The sequence below is a fragment of the Tetrao urogallus genome (assembly GCF_951394365.1).
Source record: "Tetrao urogallus genome assembly, chromosome: 4".
NCBI lineage: Eukaryota > Metazoa > Chordata > Aves > Galliformes > Phasianidae > Tetrao > Tetrao urogallus.
Window position 1 is genome coordinate 43,066,493 of NC_136817.1, and position 24,006 is coordinate 43,090,498.

General features: G+C 37.4%; 1 protein-coding gene across 3 annotated transcripts in view; it reads left to right on the forward strand.

Annotated features, from left to right (window-relative positions):
- Window positions 1-24,006, forward strand: part of MTUS1 (microtubule associated scaffold protein 1) — a gene marked incomplete at both ends in the record, with an annotated part of 81,539 nt that overhangs the window by 23,867 nt on the left and 33,666 nt on the right. For 2 of the 3 annotated variants that reach the window (XM_079534475.1, XM_079534476.1), the window contains one exon: window positions 1-48. In XM_079534475.1, the coding sequence (XP_079390601.1) occupies window positions 1-48 (48 nt within the window). Of the gene's footprint in view, window positions 49-9,730; window positions 9,852-24,006 lie in introns of those variants that run through there. The other variant, XM_079534477.1, reaches the window with a different exon arrangement.

Consider the following 24,006-nt stretch of genomic DNA (forward strand, 5'->3'; position numbering starts at 1 on the left):
GTACTTCTGGAAAAAACAGACATCAAAGTTTATCGACTTCTGGTTCTGGTGAGTTCTCTGAAAGTATTTTTACATCCTCTGAAGTGGAACTTAATTTTGTTTTATACATTATGTTAGTATATTATTTCTTTTCTTGGAAGAATAGTTTTGCAACAAATTCTGTGAACCATCACAGATTCTGATTTCAAGTGATAGTAGGTGAAGTCTTGTTTTGTCTATTTAATGTCTTCTAATTACCCAATTTTTAGAATGTGCAGTCTGTTCTGTCATTCTCTGTTTCCAGTGAAACATAAGAAGGTTTAACACTAACAACAGGAGGGAAAAAATTGTGGTAATGAAACTCAGATGTAAATTTTGTTGTTTAGCCACGCTGAGGTAAGTAATGATTAAAACTCATGTGTTGTGGCTGTAACATAAATAGTCATGCAGAATAACAGGTTTTTCTGGAAGGTTCATGGTAGCTACCCTGTTGGTCTCAGCTGTCAGTGCAGACTACACTTGAAGATGAAATTATCCAAACTTGTTAGTGCATGTGTCTGCTTGGATGGCAAGGGAGGAGTGGCAACTGATTAAGTGGCAGATGGTGTTTCAAGATCTGGTGGAGTTCAAGGACTTCATCTTGTATTTGTTTTCAGTGGTTATGCAGGGCACCTGGTGCCAGTTTCTCTCTGCCAGGAGAGAGAGAGGCCTTCTGATTTCTATTCACAAAAATTTCTAGGTCTTTTTCAAGAGAATATGCAGTCAAAATTAGTTTCCTGAGCATCAGTGAGTTATTCTGAATTAAAAGCTGCTTAAATTACTGAAAACCACTTTTTGAAAGATAGTGAGGTTCACTGGGAAGCCCTGTGTCCTCTGAGTGAGTAGCAGATGTCTTTCCCAAAGAGGTGCTGTAACTAATCAGGCGTTATGAATTTGAATCTGGAACTGCTGAGTGAAACTATTCTGACCTGGGTACTTGGCTACTGTGGTAGTATGTTCTTGACTAATGCATGCATGTGAGTCTATTGTTTTGTCTCTTACCTTTTTGCATGTCAAGTGTCTGACTAGCAATCGTGACCCAGTGCTTTGCTTGAGATCTCTCATTATTACAAGTCAGTTCTTTGCTCATATAACAAGACGAAGTGCTTATTCTGTTTGTTACTCTACCTGATATTTGCCTGAAGTAACATTTAGATACTGCCTGACAGTGCAATATCTAAACATTGCTTATGTATGTGGTCCTTTATATATAGAAATGCAGAAGGTGATACTGCTAGAAGGAATATTTTGCTAAGTTAGGTTGAGGTAACTTGTGATAAGGGAGAAGCTGTGTTGTCTCTGGATTAGAAATGTAAATATGACTCTTTCTTACAACTGCCACAGCACTTTTTCTATATTTTCTATGCAAAAAAAAAAAAAAAACAGTTGGTGCTCTCACCCTTTTTGCAAGTTTAGTGTAATTTTTGTTGTGATCCAACTTTTCCAAGCTAATAGAGAATGTGACTACATATCTTTGAAGTATTATTGGTGCATTATATTGGTGCATTAAGAATGTGACTGTAAAGTCCAAAATAGCCATAATGTGCAGTGATGTTTTTTCAACAAATGTTCTTTAGCATCTTGCTTTTGCCATTTGAGTAGCTGCGTTTTAGTGTTTGTCTTACAAAACCTGTTTCTTGTACTGAATCAGCTTCCAAAATTGGGTGATTAACTTGTTAGACTTTCTAGTTAATAGCTTTGTAACTTATATAGAGCATTAGTATAATGTTCTATTTATGTAAACAAGCTTTCTGATAGAGAAGCAAGACTTTTTTCCATCTTCACAGCTGCAGATAGTTTTTAACTACACAGTAAAAATATTGTGTGCCTGTTTGGATATTAATGTACAACGTCTTACACTTTAAGAAGAGACAAATGATTGTTTTTGAAATGAACTGAAGTAATGCCAGCTGGTACCATGTAGAATGGAGCCCAACATCTTTTTTGCTGCTTTTAGTTGCCTTGATATTACAATGCAGCCTTGTTCCAGTGATTGTGTTTAGTTAAAGCTTTTGTTCTCTTATTTCATGGTTAACTCGTTAGTTAACTCTACAGTTTTTAGCCTCATGCAATGACTGAGTTCAACCTCACTTCTATTTCTTGCACATGCTCTGCCTGAAGAGTCAATCCTGTAATGTCACAAAGCAGGACTCTAAAGGGGGGGAAATATTGATTACCTTATCAATGCATTAATTGTCAAGCTCCTGTTAGTACTTTCTCAAGGCTGAAAAAATAGCAAGCATTTATACAGTATCATTTCTGTTCAGATTGTACTTGTTATTCATTTTCCATTCACTGAAAGATGAAAAATGCCAGTATACACTTGAAAAACAAGATGCAGCATGCTGCTAGCATGCCTGTAGACTTGGAGAGACTAGTGATTTGCTGCTGTTCTTTTTTTTTTTTTTTTTTTTTTTTTTTTTTTTTGTAAACAAAAGGGTCCTTTTCATCAACTCTGTTTCTCATGAGTGATCTTCTAGTAGACCAATAAATTTCTACATGCTCTGTGGCTTATTTTATAACACTGGCTTTACTGCCAAGGAAAAATGAACTTCTTGGGCAAAATGTTTTATTACTTCTTCAGTTGTTAATTTTGGACCGCAGTGTACTTGTATGCCAAATGTAATATCTTAATGTAATTATGACAAGACTGCCTTTTAAAATACTTTCAGTTGGAGCTCTTTCCTTTGTTTCTCCAGGTCTCCCTGTAGGAACAGTGATCTACCTCTAATACCTGGACGGTATACTACAATGTACATAGAAAGAGAATATTTAAATCTCATCTCTGTTCTTGACTGAATTTTAGAGAAAGTAATGGTCTAGTTATTTCTTCTTGCAAGTAAACGTCTTTTTTGGCAGTTCCAAAAATAAAGCTATTATTTTAGGAATGAAGCATGCAAATCTTTGTTGGGAACCTTTATCCTTCTGTTCAGTGACTCTGAAAGATACATATCTTTCTCTGGATAATTTATGCTTATGGCACAGCAGTGTTGTCAAGAAAGCTAGGGCAACTGTTGGATAATACCATTAAGTATTATCAGATAAGAGTATTGTGATTTATGTCATACTTACCTCTGTTATGATAGCGCATGTGTACTGGAACCAGTTACTAAAGAAGGCTGGAGAAGCAATGAAAAACGATCTTCATTCAGAAGTTGTACACGCTGCATCAGGAAAGATGATGCTCTGTCATCTTAACAACCAAAGAGTTTAAAAGGCTGCTTGTTTTAATTAAATCATCTGTGAGAAATATAACACTGGGGAGGAAGTGTCTTTAGTCAGGTGGCTAATTGCAAAAATGAATGATAGTGTAACAGTTCATGAAGATCTCTCTTGGAACACGCTGATACAGGGGGCTGCTGCTAGCTTTTCACTGAAACTCGTAAGTGGAATAGGATGCATTTGCTAACACAATACTGTAGTTCAAAGCAAAGTTTATGGAGAATACTTTCAGAGATTCAGTTTCTTTCATGCTCCGTTTAAGTCCAGAGGAAACAGGAGTAAGCATCATTTCTTTTTATCTTAGATATTCCTTGATAGAAAGGTTACCCTTAAAATATTTGCACTTCTGGTGTCTTGAAAGCAAATAAAGCAAAAAAACCCATGAAAGTCTTAAAATACATCATGCTACATGTATTTGTAAATACGAGAATAAGTGTTCTTAATGTAAGTTTTCTTACAAAAATTAGAAAAATTTAAACTGAGAGCTGATTGAGTATTATTATGAATGTCAAATGCTTAGGTCTTCTGTGACTGCTTTGATTTACCAGCAGTAGTTTCCAGCGTGGTAATGGAAGATTACGCCACTGATGTGGGATGTCTGGTCGAGCAGCTTGTTAGCTCTGTTTCTCCATTGTTTCTTCTCAGATCTGAAGGGCTTTCTTAGTATGATGTGGGTTTTTGTTTTGTTTGTTTGGAGACAAACTTGAAATTTGTGAGAGAAACTGTGTAAGTAGAGTTGCATGGGTACTTAAAAAGACCTTGATGTGTTTGCAAGCAGAAGTGTTCATAGCTGGTCGTAGAGCAAGACTGGGGAGCTCAAGTGAGCTAAAAACACGATAGGAAAAACAGTGCTTTTGATGACAGTTCTAAATATAGGTCATGAAACATGCAAAGGACAGTTTGTCTCACTAATTTGAGCACTTACTTTTGGCTATAGCTTAGTACTCACCTTCAATGCACTTTCCCAGCTATATGATAGAAATGTTACCAGGATTGTTGAGGTCTCATTTTTCTTGAATATCTATTTCTGCGCGTGCAGGGTTATTAAATGTGTAATAATCTGCAGTTCAGAAAAATGTCATTCATATAAAAAATAAAATTCCAATGGTCTTACATTGCTTTAAAAGTAAAACCCAAAAGCTTTGATAGAGAATATTGCAGTTCTCTTTAAGGATTTGTAACAAACTGTATGTCAGTAGTGTAAGTGATTGTTTCATGTATCCACTTAAGAAAAAAAAAAGTCTGTGTAGTCTGGCATTTTTGTAGAAAGCAAAACTTGTTTTTGAACCAATTCAGCTTTCCTTTCAGTATCTCCTAATGGCCTACCCTGCTGGGCTTGAGAAATAAATTACCTTCAGAATAATTCGGGAAACACTTGAGAATATTTCATAAACTATAGAGTTGAAACAGTTAACACTACTAGATTTAGTATGTGTTTAATGATCACAGATAATATTTTACAGCTTGGAAATTGTAGGATTTTTTCTTCATCTCTTGACACGTAACAGAAAAATCAAGTTTAAACTTCATGGAGTTATTAGTGCTGTGCATTGAACTGTTTGTTGCCTTTATAGCTGCAATAAAGAGACTGCTGTGGTCTTTTTTTTTTTTTTTTTTAAATATTTTCCATCCATGTGAACTATGAGGACTATATGAATGACTTGATTAGCCTTAGAATGCTTACAAGCTAATAATGTTTGTATAAACATAGAGTAAAATAGTTTAAGTAGTGTAGCTATTGCATGTGGACCAACAATAACAACAGATTCATTTTCTTACCTCTACAGAAGTGCAGAATTAAGTTACGTCTGTAAGAATTAATTTATTAAATTCATTAATTTATTATGTATTGTAGCATAACCCAAATGGTGTCCAGGCTATAAGACCTATTTCATCTGGTAGCACTTCTAGAAAGGACCCTTTCTCTTAATTAAAGGTTAGATATTTCAGTTGTGCTTGTTATTGTTTAATTCTAAAAATTCTGTGAGAAAATTGGTCTCTAGCTTAGGACAGCCATGTTCCAAACTCCTGATAAAGAAGAAATTTTCTTACTTTCTGCTGTGGGAATGATTGTGTCTCTTTCATGAACATAGAGATGCAGGTTTCTCACAGTTGTTGAAATACTCAATAGGAACAGCCTCAGTATGAGCATAAGTCTCTAGTACTGAAATAGCTGTTTTGTTTTTGTTTTTTTTTCTGACGCATCTGAGTGGATCATTGAAACTTCATATTTTAAGGAATGTTGCTCTAGTAGGAGTGGTATTTTTCACTGTAGCTTAGTTGCAGTTTTGCTTTGAAGTAGTGAAGCGCAGACTTTGAAGAAGTTTAACAGAAATGCCATCTTAGAAGGGACATCTTGTACATGGGAAACAATGTGCAGATTTGTTAAGTTGGAAGCTAAAAATGAAATTATTCTTGTGATGTTTGTTGCCATTGTGTTTTCTGAAAGAAGGCTGATGATGTAAATGTCACCACTGTTGCATGAAAGAGAAGCAAACTAGCCTAATTTCTGTATCTGTTTCCTTGGAAATTCACTGCAGCATCGCTTTCTGTTTGAAAAGCTGCTGAATTTATAATAGTTAAAAATTTTGTACAAGAAGAAAACTATTAACTATTTCAGTTCCTGTTCTGTGGCAGGAAGAGGTTGGCTTTCTTCTTCAGGTTAGGCTCTGAGCTTAATGTCCTGGAACTACAAGCTGTGGAGCATGGCAGTGTGCATTGTTACCTGCAGGAAGATGAGGGTTTTTTGAGCTGGAGCAAAATGGTCAAATGGAACTGGTGAGGGAGTGGTAACTTTCCAGAAAGAAAATCTAGGTCACGCATTACCCTTTTACACTCTTAGTGTCCTTTTGCATCTTTGCTCTCTTTGCATAAGCAGTCAGCTCTCAATTCTTGAATTAAGGCATGCCAGTAATATCCATCTGCTCAGCACTGCCTGTGCTGTCTTGTGACATGGAGCCATTTGTCTTCTGTCTGGGCATCTCAGATGTAAAGGTCTGGCCTCTGATTTAGACTCGTTTGCCATGAGACGCTCACCCCGTTCAGAGGCTTTCTTAGTGGTGCAGTAAGAAACAGAGGCAAGAGAAATGTGTCCAGATACTGGAGACTTGGACTTGCAAGGTTGAATTTAGAGCCTGCGGATACCAGTGTCCTCTGCTTTTTTTGTCACATTGCTAGCTTTCCCCAGGGAATGGCAGATGCACTAAATCTGCCAGGATTAAAATAGATCTCTCCTCACCATCAATCTGATTGTGTCATTAGGTATTAATGCATTTAGCAACCTAGAGTGAATTATGTGATTGCAATGGTACAGTCTTTTGTTTTGCCCAGGAAGGAAAGACATCAGTGAAGTGCTAGTAAATAAAATGACAGTTTTCTCCTCTGTCTGTGCTCTGTATCACTTGCTATTTTATGTAACTATTTTCTGGTGCTATTTTCCATGACCTTTATCTGTTGTAGAAGATCTCTCAGATCCTCATATTATGTATAAATGTAAAGGATGTGTGTTCCTGTTATGCTGTGCTTGGATCCCATGAAGCATGTCTCTGGCTCTGTGCCCTGTTGACACAAGATGGTCGTAGGAGCACAAATACTGATATGGAGGAGCCATTTTCCTAAGAAAACAACACTGACAGATGTGCAGTCACCACAGTGAAGTTTGCAGTAGAGTAAGACGGGTATGCAAACACTGCATTGGAGGAACCCTTTTGAGTTAAATTTCTAATAGAAGGTATTCAAATAGGGATGGGCAGTCTTCTCACAAGCTGCTTGTCAGAGCTCTCTGAATGTTGCATGCTAGAGGAGTCTGACATCCTTCTAGTGCTTTTTGTTGGTTCTGTCAGGTCATTCAACTGCATAAAGCAGTCTTATTTTAGGTTGTGGGATTTAACAAGATTCCTAGAGCCTAAAAAGGCTTTTTTTTGTTTGTTTATTTTAGTTTAAAAAAAAAAAAAAGGGAAAAAACAACACCTATAGTATATCTGTTTCTTTATGGCCTAATTCTATCAAGCTAAAGTTAGGAAAATATTGCTTGTGTGTCTCTGTAAGAGATGCTTTGGTGTCTGGTGCAGGAGCTTTCATGTCTGTATAGAGCTTTTAGTTGCTCATATTTTGCCATGTGATTCATTCCTTCCTCTGTCTTCAAACTGGTTCATTACATCATGTTTGCCCTCTAGAGATTCTTTGTTTTAGCTCCTATTCCCAGGAAGGAAGTTAAGGTTGTACTGGGGTACGTCTACTAATTTTGTTTTTACAGGCTGATGAGGAGTTCTTGAACATTTTTTCCCAGGCACAGTTGCAAAGATAGAGAGGGATGGTAATTTAGGTTTTGGGGGTTTTTTTAGGTGGATTTTTCTTTTTGAATGTGATTAGACTGTTTCTGTCTTTGCAAAGATAGCATCAAATCCAAATGGATTTGAGAGACATGTTTGCTTCATGGAGCAGTCCTTCCCTTGGGGAGTCATGATAGGTGAGAGGAAGACAGAAGAGTGTTCCTGTGGGTGCTCAGAGAGGAGAGGAAAACCAGGTATATTGAGTTTTGAATAGCATTGCAAAGCTGGCTGTCAGCTAAGTCAAAATCTTATGATGTCGTCTTCAAGGGAGGATTTTGCAATAGTGATCTAATATTTGAAGAGATGGCCTGATGAGCTATGGTGAGTACACAAGGCTACTGTAATGTGTTTATAACAAGCCTTATGGCTTACCACTGTGTGCTATTTCCAAGCATAGGAGCCCATAATCTTTCAGCACAGGAGGGATCATTGCTTCCCTTGGATGGTTATGCTGAATTAAGAAAGGTCTACAATTGCAGGGCATTGCAAAGATGCATGAGCCCGTATTGTTAGTGCCCAAGCTTTTCTAACTCAGAGGAATCTGTGAAGGTTTTATTGTGATAAAATCATGCATGCACTGCTGTGTGCAGAGGCTGCTCTGGGAACTGAACAAAAAGGCTACTTTATATTAAATCTTCATTTCTAATGACTTTGTGCAGACTGAAGATGTAGTGTTACAGTATTTCAAAGCCAGTGGTGCATTACCATGCTGGGAACTAGGTACTTTGATATACCATACATTGAGCAATGTTCCTACTCTGTGTGCAGTGGAGGTTGGTTTAGCAGATCTGGTATTTGGATGAAGGGCTGCAGTTCTTGGGGTGTGCTTAGTGAGCTGCTTCACTGTTACTGCCCTGCCTTGCGTGACGCTAGAGAGATCTAGAGCTTGAATAACAGCATAATGCTATTTTTAGTTCTGGCAACACTGGAGGATTTAGAATGTTGTGCATTTTGAGCAAGTAAGACATTGCTACAGACCTATCACATTTTAGTAAGGAGAGGATCTCACCAGTAGGATGAGATTTGTCAGTTTGATTATGTTTGCTTTGGGTGATATGTGCTTCAGAACAAGTTGGCTTAATGGGTTCTGAAACTAGAAGAACTATCTGAGGGCTGGATGCTACAGAGCATTGGCTGTAGCCTGATGAAATGGTAGGAGTGGGGCATCAGTGAGAAAGTATTGTTTTTTTTTTTTTTTTTTTGTCTCTTTAAAATAAATAAAAAAGAATTCTCTTCACTAGAACCTGCAAGCAATCTCAGTAAATCTCTTACTGCCCTGTATTCTGCATTGGCTTCAGTGGTCCCTGCTTCTGTGCCTGCCCAGCAGCATTTAGGTGCATTCAAACTTAGCTGGCTGTGATCTGTTTTGATATGAAATAGATGGCTGTTTCAATGCACCTCTCCGGATAAATGGAAGCATCTGCAGTGCTGAGCTGCCGAGCTGAATAGTGTTTTCTTTAAGCAGATCTCATACAGAACAGTTATGTTTGTGGATTAGTTAAGATGTTAAATGTTGACATATCTAATGCCAGAAGAAAAACTCTGATAGAAAGCCTTAGCTGATAAGTGTCTTGATACATTCCTGTCAATTGTAACAAACTGGTTGAAAAATGCAGCTTGAAGTGATTCTTGCTAAGGAAAGAGAGCTGCCAAATGTCTCCAGGAATATTCAAGTAGTCTCCCTGGTAGTCTCTGAAGAACAATTACACAGTCTGTGGCACTGCTGATGATACATTCATCTGGGGAGACCACCCACTTCCTCCTCCTCCTCCATCTCCTCCTCCCTTTTCCTCCTGTTGTGGCTCCCGGTCCCACAGAGTCCTGTAGCAGATTATGCATGAACACTGTGATGTAATTTGGAGGCTGTTTGTTTTCCAAATCACTAAGTCGATTTTATTCTGAGGACAAGCTTTGTTTCTACAACATCTGGTGGGGAGAAGCTGCCAGCAGCATTTATGCTGTGGATGTATGCCTTTTCTGCTTTTGCTTGTCTGTGCATAAGGACTAAGGGCAAAGGAATGGAGATTTGATTATTTCTTCAAGGTTTTTTTCTTTAGCAAGAATTGCTTGACTTCTGCCAGCGGTGATTTAAGAGCATAGTATGTAACACTACATGGAGGCTGTTTCTTGCTTGCTTATCTTCTAATTGCACTGAAGACATGTTATGGTCCCCGAAATTTTCCTTATCCAACATGCGTATACGACTGACAGCGAAGGGATTGCTCCGAAACATTCGTCTCCCTTCTAGCTATAAGAAAAGCACTGTTATATTTCACACAGGTTTGTATTTTTCATATAACAATTAGAGCATGAATTGGATGTTATCTTGCTTACTTCAGTAGCAGTTTATTTTTAGCAAATAACCATTTGGGGCATAAAAGTTTTCGAATTACGCTTAGAAGTCTGACTTAAGAGCATAGTTTCATATTCTGTGTAAGTGGAAAGCATGAGCTCTGTGTGCATCCATGCTGAACTGCTCATTTTTAAGATGAATATTCTGTTTATGGAATGCAAATCAGAATTTGCTCTTTCCTTCTTCAGATCCAAAAATAGAACTAGGAAGTTTGTAGCATTAAATATTTATCTAATCATTCTGATGGTTATCTGCTGGGAGTTTTGTCTTTTCTGTACCGTGAGTGGGAGGTGGGATAAGAGTGGGAAACAAGACAGGCTTTCTCAGTGTGGCTTTGTCTGTTTGTGAGAAATATTTGAATACTTGTAAGTACATATCTGTTGTCAGACTTGTCATGCTGAATGTCTTATCTGCAAATACGACAAGAACTTTGTTTGTTTGTCTTGATACAAGCATAACAAGTCTGAAGTTTTCTTGCTTTAAAGATGCTTTAAAGACATTCAAGACAAGTGTTTGTGTTTTCAGAAATGAACATTTAAAAAATTCTCAGCTGCGTATGACCTGATTTTTCATTTAAATTGTTAGGTAAAGCAAAGAAGTGGAATGGGAACATAATTGTGGATGCTGAGGTTTATTCCAGGGAATACATGTGTTGTTTTGGTGGAGAGTGGTGATTGTTTCTTAGCCAAGATAAATGACATTAAAGAAAATGATAGCAGTCTTCGTATTATGTAAGTCTTTTCTCTACTGCATAGTTTGTGATTTTTTTTTTTTTCCTTGCATTTTACTTAGAGAGGAGCAAGCAGCTGCATAGACTAGGTTTGCACAAACTCTTCCTGTGAGGGATTTCCTTTCTTTCTTGAACATCACTGTTTTTGGCTAGTCCATTTTGGAGTTTAATTTCTGCCAGCCACCTTTCCTAGCTATACCAGCATTTTACATAGCAACCTAAAAAATTTGCCCCATTGTTACTTATTCCTGGTGAAATAAATTCAATTTTGGAGTTTGTCCTGGGTGATGAGCTTAATTATGGTCATAATCTATGCTGATTATCCAAACTTAATGTAGGCTTGTGTTTGCAGCTTGGATTTTATCCATGATTAAAATATGTTAATGGTAAAAATCCTTATATCAGTGATGTAGGTATATTCACAAAGACTCCCTCATCTTGCTAACAATATGAAATTTTCACATAGCACATACTGCAGGAATAGAAACACTAAAGAAGAAATGGGCAAGTGATGTTCAGTCTTCCCTCCATGTGTTCATTAGCTGCTACTGAAATTTGGTATCATTCTAAAAAATAAAAATATGTCAAGCCCTGTTTCAGGGTAATTTTATAGTGGTAACAGCCCACTTATTTTTCTTTTGATTGGATATGACATTAAAAGCTGCCTGCAGAATGTCTCTGTTAAATACAGCATGTAAAAACTACATTGATAGACGTGTGTTCCAGTTAAGAAGCACTTTCTTAATTAGGAAGTGCTGAATAGACCTTCTGTATATTTTCTCTAGCTTGGGTATAACGCACTTTAAAGTTACAGAACTAAAGGTTCAGGTAAATGTTTTCCTCATGTCCCCTTCTGCTTTACTATATGTGCATCTTGCAGGTATTCAGCATGCCAGCAGAAAGCTGACCAATGATTAGCTAGTGCTGAATGTACCAAAGTAGGGCATCTGAAAACCAGGTCATAGTCTGTAGTGGAGAGTCCAAGTATGCATGCATACTGTATTTTAAAAACAGTGGAATGTGTTGGAAGCTAGATTGTGATTATTTCAGGTTCATAAAATTCAGCGACAGTACATCAGACAGTGACAGTTTCAATGATGACAGTCTGAAAGGTTCTTTTCTTTTTTCTTTTTTCTTTTTTTAAATACCAGGAGGAGCCTGGTATTTAAAAAAAAAAAAAAAAAAAAAAAAGCTTACAGCATAAGTCTGAGTATCTCTTCTTGTAGTGGTTTAATTGGATTTAAAAGATGTGGCTTTTTTCTCAGATCACATTAGTGGTGAGAAATAGAATACAGAGGGACTGTGTCAACAAATAAGGCAGAGTAATTGGAAAAACAGAACTTCAGGGTTCATGCAGAAATGTGAATATGTATAGGAAAGAGGGCATTGCATAAGTGTCTTTCATTCTGAGTTTTGCTGTAGATTGTACTAAGCATTATCACAGACTTCACTCGTTGTTCCCTTTCATGTTAATGTAAACTGCCTTGTATGACTGTACTGAGAATTTTTTTGGCAATTGCAGCGATTGGATTCATCTGTTACATTCTGTCTGATAGTTTGAGGTACAGTGAGTAACTTTGTGAACTTGAATGTAAGCACTATTGAGGTGAAATGGGTGGAACTCTTGAATTTCTATTTTGATTTGACAGTATGCTGCAACAGTTTGCTAGTTTCTTCTCTGGTTGTAGCTGCAAGTGCAGTTTACATTGGTGTTTGGTTAGTCTAGATTAATCATCCTGTCCATAGTGAATCGTACTTGTAATTAAGTGCATTTACATTACATTACATTTTGTTCATCTGGAGATGTTACAGTTACTGCAGTAGTTCAAATATTTAAGAAAGTTACAAACAAAAATAGGCTTATTTCTCTGGGAATAGAATAAATCTAGAGGAAATTCACTGTGAGGTGTACTGTATATTGACTTCATCCAGCTTGGTGCCTTGTATCTGATCTCCATTTTTGTATGCTCTATGTTGCTTTGGATTCTTTGTACACGGAGGTCTCTTCCTCCTTAAATGCAGGCAAATATCACAGAGCGATATTTCTGCAGCTACTCGAAGTCCAGTGTAGCTGCGTTGTAAGCTATGTGTAATGAGCCTCCTCTTTAGGAAAACAAAAGCATTGAAGCTCTTCAGGAAACATTTAATTTACCTATCCTGTGACTTTCTACAAATAAGCTTTACAAGCAACTGTAACAAAAATCTCAACACTTCACAATTGGATAAACATAGGTTAAATATGAACCAAACTTCCAGTGGTAAAATGTAAATGCTGCTTTAAAAAAATCTGTAGTGGTTTGGTACATATTTTACCAAAGAGTGACTAAAATCTTTCTGTGCTTTTCATGCATCAGTGATGTGACAGATGAAATCATCATCTGTGCATGATTCTATAAAAACTGCCAGAGAAAGACTTTTCTCTACAAATGATTCAAAATTTTTAATTTTGGGTTATTTGCATTTCCTTTTGCATAAGGATAAAATTCTACACAAGGAACCAGTTTTGCAAATGGAGATCAAAGTTCCTATGCCTTTTGTTCACAGAGTTTTTCCATTGTATAATAAGCTATACTGTTGCTTATATGGTATATTTTTGTCTCTGTGTTTTTTGTAAGCCTTTCATTCGTGCCATTTTTCTTTTTCCTTTAAGCAAACTGTACTTAGCATTCTTATCCCTCTGGTGGCTTTCATTGCTTAGTAAACCTTGTTACACTTGATACTTTGGGAATTAGAAGTGTCTCCAAAGACATCTGATGTAATTACAACAAACCCAGCTTAGAAAAATTTCCTTTCCCCCTTGCTAGCAACAGGCAGACATTGCAGACCTATTTATTGAGCAACTAACAACCATTTCTGATAAAGTATCTTCCCTAAATCTTGGTTCAGATGATACTGCCTGTAGCAGGTAATGATTTCAGGTCTGGATTTTGGTCCTCATTAAAACACACGTGAAATTACGTCTGTGCTTAGCAAAGCAGTGCTTTATAGCACGTGAACAGAATGTTGAAGATTCTGAAAGCCCTCAGGTATCATGACTTGCTTAACTTTTCATTTTTCCAAAGAATCACTGAAGTACTGATTATTGGTCGGTATTGCAGATTCCTACAGAATCACAGAAAGGCACCCAATGTACCCAACTCCACTAAGTGTTCTAAATCTGAAAGTCTGCAAGAGATACTTGATACAGGGTGAAGATGCTAAATATTTGTGTCACCTAACAAGGAAATAGTTCAGGAATGAGAACAGTTTGTCTATTCTGAGCAAAAGTCTTGAAGTCTGAGACTCTTAGCTCCTGAGTTCATCTATTCAGAACTGTGTATTAATTGAGCTGCCTGGTGTGCTTGATTTAGTTATAGTATATCATAGCTTCAGTAGGCATGTAAATGATAGATAAATGGAGGATCTTTTCAAGTGGTGAAACTCTTGCGTTTTTGGCGTTGGCAACATTTTAGTCTTTACAAATTTTGTCCAAGCCAGGTATAAGACAAAGCTAACTCTAGTTCTTCTCTAACAAACTGGACAGCAAAAAATAGTAGCTTTTTTTTTTTTTTTTTTTTTTTTTAATTAATAAGAAAAAAAAAAAATGAGAACAAAACACCAGAGTTAAAGCAGTCATTTGAATGGGTTGCCAACACTTACACTGTGTATGTATTTTAATAAAGCATGAAAGTGAATGTAAACAAGGAGCTTTGCTCAGTAAAGCTTAGGAAGAAGCAGAGTACTGTGGATAGCAGCCTCTGCTTTCTGGCTCTCAGCTATAGTGGGTGTTACTGGATTTTGTTACTCCTTCATTTACACAGATTAATTATCTTTGAAGAATGCCTCAGTTGTTTGTCAACATGAAATGACTGGAATTAATGCTGCAAAAGACAGTTAATTGAAGAGTAAATACAAAAGACCTAGCAAGATATCTCAGCTAGTATCATTGCATATGCTAAATTTGTTCCCACTTGATATGCCTCACAGGTAAAATAAATAAAGATCTGGCTGTAACTTCTATTGCTGCAAAATGGGTTTGGTTTTGGAAGTGACAGGCAGCTACAATTACTTTAAAAACAAAACCTAAATAGACTTCCTTAAAATTACTTTCAAAATTATTCTCTTTGCTCTCCTCTTGGCATTTCTTCTGTAGTTCACTGGAGTCATGTTGGTGTCAGAAAGATTTGATTGAATTAGGTCTTATTTTTGAGAGGAGGTTTGTTAAATAATTTATTTATGTCACAGTAATGCAGTAAACCAGTGCTTCGAGGTTCTTACTTAGTGATTCAGATTAGATCTAGTGAGGTCACCAGCACCTTTCTAATGGCCTGCACAAATTGCTTTTTTCCCCATTGACTTTTCCCTGGCATGGAATTTCTCTATTTTAAAAAGAGAAGAAAGTAGCACATGATCTTCTGGAAAAACAAATTAGTCAAAAATATTATGTACAGCTTTACATCTTTTTTTTTTTTTTTTTTTTTTTTTTTTTTTTTTTTTTTTTTTAAACAACAACTAAACCACCAAACTGTTAAGTTTAACTGTCCACATACTCGAACACAAAAATAGCCCACCTTGAATTACCTAGCTTGTGACAGGCTGAGATGGTTCTCCACAGTTGCTGTTTATGAACTTTCCATTGGAATCATCTAAACTGATGTCTAGTACTTGAAACAAGGAAGTAATAAACCTGTGTTTATTTCCCATTTAAATTTGTTTTTGCATCTTTTTGTCATGGTACTGTGCTACTAATGCATTTATGACCAGTATGGGTTCCCCTTCAAGATAGTTGGATAAACATTTTGTTTGTGATGTTATAGATAGTTCTAGTTTGGCAAGAAACAGGACAGCTGGGAACATCTGTGGGAAAATTCTTTATTTGAATGCTCATCCTTGTCTTAAAGAGAACTTGAATTCCTTCTGTAGAAGAGTCTGAGAAGTATTACAAATAATATTTATTAATGAGTTAAATTCAGCTTTTCTTCTTCAGTAAAGCTTTTAGACTTTCAGATATCTCAACGGCCTTAATTTTTTTTCTGCTTGTGATGCCAACATCAGAAACACATTTTTAAACATGAAATATTTATTTTGTGCTAAATCTTTTCAAATATTATATAGTAAAACAGCAATATTGGAAATGCTTCCAGCAGAAGAATAAATCAACTGAGTGTATAATACCTGTTTCAAATTACTCTGCTCCAAATAAAACAGCAAGCTAGAAGACTTTGTTTTTCTTAGCTGTATACGTGTGTACATGCTACTTGTGTATCCAGTCTAAAATCAATACTATGATCTTTGTTCAAGTATTAATGAACACCACCTACTCAACCAACTTTTGAAACGTAGCTTTGTTGCTTTCAGAGAGGGGAAAAAAACCACGAGGTTACAGTAATGATTGAATAGTCTAAGCCTGTTAAATGTGTAATCCTGTGTCTTGGGAGGAATGTCTGGGCTAAAAGGTATGCCAAGGAAGAGCATATATGAAAAGTGAGTATTTTTCTTGCTGCCTTTGTTAGTGGGGTAGGCAGAAGTTTTTGTAGTCTGTGGTCTTGCACAGGAGTTAATATTACATGGGAGTTCTAGTCTTTGCAGTGTGTTGCAGATATATCCCCTGGAGACACCACTGTTATCTGCAGTATCAGATGCTCACAAAACTTTAGCTTTTCCTTGCCTCACTCAGTTATGCAGAAATGGAAGTCTGCCTCCTTCATAGTTATTTGTTGTCTTAAAGAGGCTCAGGGGAACATTAAGCACAAAGAGCAGTGTGGTGAATATTTGCAAGTGGATAGGAATGGAATGAGCCTATGACAGGCATGGCAAGCATTCCCTTCTTGATGGGAGCACTGGTGCCTACTGGGCAACCTTTGCCAAAGCAGCCTTCAATTGCATGTTTTGGTTAAGAGTCATTAGAATGAAAAGTCCCTTGGTTCCAGGTCTGTGCAGCCAACAGCGGAGGGGCTGCTGCACACCCCTTGAAGGGTGGGGATTTGTATCCTGTGGCTAACAAAAGCTCTGGGAGCTGCCCTGTTCTTTTCTTTGTTTTGAGCTTGGCAAGGTATCTCTCCATGGACTCCACTGGGTTGCTGCCAGGCACAGTTCCTGAGACAGTGGTGTGCAGTGTTTTAGGCATGTCCCTGGGGGAAATGTTTGCTGCTTAGTAACTGGAAAACTATTTGTCATAACAGGAAATACACAAATAGTTCCTTAACTATTAACATGATGACTGCTAATGATTATGTAAGTACATTTTTTTGTAACTTTGGGGAAGGGTACTTTCCAGCAGCATGTGAGAGCTAGAGTTTGGCACTTCAAATGTCATGCTTTCTGTCTCATAATTTCACTGCAGCATGAGTGAACATTGAGTTTGCGTGGATGATTTTGTTTGAAATGATTCTCTTACAATGCTTTTTTTATTCTGTTGAACAGCAAATTGTGTTTCATCAGTTGGGTAGCATTGAAGTACTTTTCTGAGGTTAATTTTAGATGTGTTTAACCCACGCTGTTGTTCTTTAGAACATGCTATACTGCTGCCACCTCCTGCCACCTCCTGAGATTCTCCTGAAGCTGTGAGGTTATGTCCAATTATAATGGCTATTTATGTTTTCCTTTCTTCAGAGACTTCACTTCATGTTAACTGTGCTGATCTGTGTAATCAAAAGGAGGAATAGCACATGTGCTTATGCTATAAAGTAGAACAATAATAAATATAAAGTGAAAATTACTTTCTACTTTTACTATGTAAATATTTTCTTAAAATATAAGCAGCCTTGGAGTTCTGGATATCTGTGGATGCCATTTATAGTGCCTTAGAAAGACATTTCTGATCTACATTACCTGAGATTCTTACCTGAGCTATGAAACAGATATAGGAATAAATAATCCAGTAATTTAATACAAATGTAATAGACCTTTCCTTGCATGATCTTTTGCACATACTAGGGCAGTCCTCTACAAATAATCTGTATTAGCGTTTCCATCCACTCTTTGTCCAGTAACTGCTTCTATGTATTTATTTATTTATTAGTTATAGGAAAGCACCTAATTGGGAGCTGAACTTGAAATTTTCATCAAATTAAATCAGCATGGCTGGGGAGGAGCAGTGTGCTGGGCTGCCAGTTTTGGGCTGTGGTTAAATACAACTCAGCTACTGCTTGAAACGGGGTCATTGGGTGATGCCACAGTGACCAATGTTGAAAATGCTACGCTAGCATTTTATAATCAGTTCCTAAGAGCTAGGATTGAGTCTCAAAGGGGTTTTGTAAGTCAAACAACTACTGTAAGGTTAACTTCTATTCAGTTCATTGCAAGCCATTAAGCTGTGATGATTATCACTGAATTTTTTTTTTTTTTAATCTGTTGGCAGGACTCCTACTTTGACCTCTGAGTTCTTTTATGCTCTGTTTTTATACTCAAACACTTATCTAAAAGATGAATCTGTATATTCCAAAAGGAGAATTTAAATGTTAGCTGTTTATGTTGTAACTTGGAACTGTGACCTATTGTCTAGGTGTTCCTGCTCTGGCAGGGGGATTGGACTAGATGATTTTTAGAGGTTCCTTCCAGTCCTTGAAATTCTGTGATGTTGTGAGAAAAATATTAGAATTGAACTCTTTGGTCATTTTTTGACAGATAAAATATCATTACAGATACTTTAACACTCATTGTAGTGCTTTCTATCTGCTTAGAATTGCTTTCTAAAGAACATGTGTGAATTTGTGTGTAATTTTGGATGTATTTGTCTTTAAATGGATGTAGAGATTCACAAACAAAGGAAGCTATTGTTGGATACATTCAGAAGCAATCTTGGCACAAAGGCAATAACACAAAATATAGCCAGTGCTCTGGAGGTTCTTTAAATTCCCATTGCCTGTCCTACTTTTTCATCCATAATATCCTTTAGGCAGCATTTCAGTCTCGTGCTCAAATCCACTAGTATTTGTTACGGTCATATAACATCAGCTCATATGAGTGTGACTGAACAAATGGCTTCTGAGTTCAAACAAAAAAACTCTGTCCTTTCTCTCCATCCCTGATAACTCCAGATACTGCACAAGAAGTGATGTTGCTTATTTGTGTGCAGTTTAGTGCTGAAAATGTATTGTACAGTTCTTTTCAAGGAAGATTACTGTCCTGCTAGCTACTGATCCTGAAGTGGTCTCTGAAAACCTTCCAGTGGTTCAGGAGTACTGAGTGAGAAGTATCAAATTCTTGGATCTAATGTAAAGCTGAGCTGATAGGTGTTCTGGCAGCTAACTAACCATATACTTTTTGTAAAGAAAGAATTACTGCTTTAATTTCATCAGTTGTACCTGCCACTGATTTAAAATTTGGTGATTTAGTTCAAGTTCAAAATTAGGGTTTGATTTATTTTCTGTGTGGTTAGGGGTTATTTTTTTTTTATTTGTTTGTTTTTTCATTTATGGCAACAAAGTAGGGCTCCATAGTACATAAGTAGAAAGTGTCTTTCAAACTGTGATATTATGCTAAATGCTATGAGATTCTTCAGGCATTAAAACTCAGCTCCTTCCTTTCTGGCTGTACTGCAGATGTTAACTCCCTATCATATGTGTGGGCTGGGAGCTACAAGAAGGTTGGACTTGTCATTCTTCTCTCTGGTGTTGTCTGAGGGTTTCTTATATGCAGATTGGCTTTCTTCTGCAACTGCACCTTCCTTTGCCTCTGCTGGAAGCCTTTTCTCAGATGTGAAGTTATCCTAATATTTGCAAGCAGATAAATTAGCAGTCCTGAATGTATTCAGGAAGGGTGTGGAGATGGAAGGAAAGGCTTAGGATTTGTACTGGGGAAGCAATTAATGGTGTATGGGAAGGGTTTGCATGTGGCATGGACTAATCATGATTAGTTTCCTTGTTTCAGTTGACTCTGGGGCTTAACTTTCTAGACAAACTGCAATATGAAGATCAAATATATGTAGCTGTGATGAAGCAGTAGAGGGCACCAGACAACAAGGAGCAACTTCTTGTGTAGGAGGTTGGAATGAAGAAAAAAAGGTGAAGAAGAGTAAACAGGAACAGAGGGTTATTGTCTCCCTGCTTGCCTCTCTTAGTAATTGCATGCCAGGGATGACAGTGCTCAGCTGCAATTTTAAGAGACTATGCAGAAAAGGGCTAGCTCAGGTGTCTTTTTGTCTGCCTGGAGCAACATGTGAAGTAGACACTTAATAAATTGTAGACCCTTTACATAAGCATAACTGCTAGCTTCTGCATGTAGTGCTTTCTTTTCTTTCCTTCAAGAGCTAAAGAATTCAATAAAGGCTGCCTATGGTGTATTGGATGAACTGAATTTAGCAATGTGCCTAAAACAATGCTAATAATTGAGAGAGATTTCAAAAACTTCAACTTGGTTCTTATTGACCAAGGCTGTAGCACACAATAACACATCTTTATGCAGTTATTTCTGTCCTTTTGTCATCTTTGTCCTTAAAAATTGATGAGACTGTGAACCTTAAAAAATAAACTATCTGCAGTGAGAGTTGATTTGTCAGTGCATGTGCAGCCAGTCCCTCTTAAATAAAAATATCTATGCTCTAAGTTTTCTATTGTTTTGTTGGTTTTTTTTCTCTCAGATTTATGTATGTAGCACTGTATGCTTAACTAATATGCATCAAACTTTGTCATAGTTTAGAACAAGTTAAAAATCAAGCACCAGTATTGTTCTTGGTTATTCAAAGAAAAAAATAACATTCAGGCCTGGTATGTTGCTGATCTAGCTGGTGCATGTTAGACTTGTCGTCTGTAAGTTGTATCACATTTCAATCTATTTAGTTTGCAGTCATCTGTGAATGTATGGTCAACTTCACTAGTAGTTTTGTTTGATGTACAAGTGTGATATATACTGGCAAGAAGAAAATCTGTTTCAGTTCTGGATATTACAGTTCCTGGAAGCATGTTCACTAAGTATATTACAAACGCAATGTTAAGACAGTACACAGGGTGCTTCTGTTCAAAACTCAAATTGTGCTGCTGCAAAATTGGTTTGTGTTTTGTAAGGTAAAAACTATGAAAGGCACAGCACTGGTATTTAAGAGTGTTAGTCAGATTTGTGTTGGTACTATGTGTTTAAATAGCAGACATCTGTCTAGTGCATTAATTATATGCTTAATGTTCAAGTTTGGGACTCTTGAGTCCTTTCTAAAGCATAGCTCCCAGTCTTATAATCTGTTAGAAAATATGAATATTTTTTGGTTTTGAAGTGTTTTAATTTGGATTTTTATTGATGTTGCTTTTTATTTCTTAAAATTTCTTTCCTGTCATCTTCTCTAACTTTGTCAAAGCACTATTAGTTGACAAAATGCATGGCCATTTGACGTCATCTGTACTAAAAACTAAATTTGGTGTCAAGACTGGAGAAGAAACAGTTACTGAAGAAACGCATCTTAATAATTTAACATAGGGCACGATTCAAGAGAATCTTTATTGCTGGACTTTCCTTCAAAGCTTTTTCTATAAAAACAGACTGATTCGTCAAGAAATTGCAGTAATGACATGAGTGAGATAATACTCTTCTTCGTGCTTTTATTTTAAAAGCCACCAGCAATTTATAAGTTGATTTAGTTATATTTACTTATATTTAGTTTAGGTATCTTTACAAATGTCGTAATACAGCTTCTTGAAAATCTTTGGTATAACATTGTAGGATTTAAAAAAAATAAAATCTTCAGGAACGTGAGTAAGGCTAATGCAACTTGGAGATTCTGTACGCTTCGTAGGAAAAAAAAAAAAAAAAAATCATACCAAATTACTGGCAAGCTAAATTGTGTATCATTAACATGTTTCTTCTAGGGGGAGAAGTACTGTCTTGTAGGAGCTTAAAACAGCTGCACAAGATCAAGAGCCGTATTCTGTAGGACTGGTGACACTTTAATGAAAAAAAGATGCATCAGCATTAATCACTTCCATATGGGCATGGTTTTGGTTGGGAAATACTGAGGCTTTAATGGGTAGTTAATTTTAATAGGCAAGTGTATATAGAGACCCACTTCAAAGGCTGCTGTGAATGAAAGTATTGGGGTAGGAACTGGAAAGATGATGTAATGAGGAGCGTTAGTGCAGTATCACAAATTTGTGTCTTTACTATTTTGCTTTTTTTGGTTTCATGGCTGCTTCCTCAGTGCAGGGAGGAGGATTATCTCTCCTCAAAAAGATAGCAGGAAAAAGTTCAGACCATCTCTTCTGTGGGGCAGAGGGTTTGCTGCACGCTGCGGTTTATCACTTAAGAGCCTAATAATGAGATACATTTCAGATTACCTAGCAAGGAACAAACAGGCTGACAACTGTGTGTAGAAGAGCCCTTGCACTGAATTAAGATATGCTTGAGGTTTTTAAGTCTTTGGTGAAAGGCTTTAGGCAGAAACTCAGTTAGGAAAAGTGGCTATTCTCTCTCTCTGTCTTCCATTGCATGTACTTGTAGGTTTCCTTTCTCTGGTGTTGCTGCCCTTAGTTTGTGCTCTGTTTGTTGTGTCAACAAACAGGATGCTAATAAGAAGCAACATGCTGTATATTAAGTTTCTAGGAAACAGCTTCAGGCTGCGAGACTCCTGCACTGTCTGTAAGCACTTGGTCCCTTACCCACTAATCAGACTGTAGCGGACAGTGATGCATTTGACATGCTGAGGGCTCTACTTCAAGGAACAAGCTCTGTCCTTACGGAAATCCAGAGTGGCTGTGAGATACATGGGCTGAGCGTTACACAGGCATAGGGCTCTTTGAAGTGCATAATGTCTGAGGCTTCTCTCTCCTTTTCAGGGTCCTGTGAATAAGCATATCCAACTCTAAGCTTGAAAGTGAGGAATAAAAAGAATGAATTTAAAATCACATTGAGGCTGGAAGTTAGTGCTGCAATACAATACCTCAGCAGCTGAGTTGGCATGAAAGTACAGATACAGACTTAAGAAACAGTGCTTCTGACTGAATGCCTTGAGTAATACATGCTGATTCTTCACTCCCCCTCCAGCACCGGTACCAGTGTTTAAAAAAAAATAAAAAATAAAAATAAATGCTGAGAAATCTTTGTACCTCTGCAAAAAAAAAAAAAAAAAAAAAAAAAGCCATTTCTGATGTGTTGGGTTTAATATTACTGAGTAAACAAAGCATCTAAGTTAGGTTTTACCTGTCTGCAGTTAAATTTTGTTCAGTTACTGCGACCTTTTAAAAAGCCTCTTTATGTTGTTTTTGTTCAAACACCTTGAAAAGGGTTTGATGGCAGCTAAATAAATTGATGCTTCTTGGCATATGTTTGTGCCTGACCTTGCAGAGGGACAGTTCAAGAGGCTGCAGTAAGAGTGAAGGAATGGGAGCACTGCCATTCTCCATTAGGAGGTGCGTAGTTGTCTGCCAGGCTGCAGGCCACGTTGATGCAGAGGGGAGCTGCAAGATGGGAAGTGATATTTGCCTTTCTACAGCTGCTTGAGTCTGGATTAGCTATATAAATTAGTGGGAGAGCTTCAGAGCACAGCATCTGCAGAATTTCAGCTGGGCAGAGTTAGCCAGGCACGTCACTAAAACATTGCCCTGACTAGAACTGGCTCACGGCTAACATGCTTGCAGCATGAACAGCACAAGGCAGGGCTGCCTGCCCCATCTGATGTATACAGGCCTGAGGCTGTGCATACGAGCAAACCCTGACTTCTGTGGAGTCTGCCTCTGTGTGGTTGCTTGCCTGGACTCTGGGAGGCACAGAAGGAAAGTGTTCATTTTTTGCCAAGCTGGGTGCAAGTGAAAATTGTAGTTGACCAAGCTGCGGAAATGCCAGGGGGTTGGAAGACTTTCACCCAAGCCAAGGATTTCAGGCCCTCCACAGTAGTGTTGCTGTGCTTTCCCTGAATGTGTGCAAAACTGTTTCCTGGGTTTATACCTTAGAGCAGTAGTTGTGAAATAATTTAGGATTGTACCTTACAGCTAGCCAAATTTCCATGTCCTCTTTTATATGTTATATAATATATACATAACTCCAGATTTAATCCAGCAGTTTCCCTATTTGTAGGAATATTCTGAAATGCCACAGCTTGTCGTGAGGCAAACATTAAAATTAACGTGGCAAGATCAAGTTGTTGATCGGTCTGTTCCATTGCTCAAATAAGTACGTGCTCTGCAGGAGGAGGGAAGAGAACAGGAGAGTTTTAGGGATTATTTTGAAGTGTCAGAGTTAGTTGTGTAGAGAGTAACGTAAAAAGTAAAGTTATGTACTCAGTTATGGACTGGTTCAGATGTTAGATTGAGATGTGGTAACTCCTGAAGGAAAAATTCTGGAGTCAGACCCATGGGTCACACAGGACTGCAGCTGACAGGACCACTCTTGTAACAGGAAGAAAAGATACAGTCTCTGGAATAGAAGTTTGCAGTGTATGTCTGGTTCTCCAG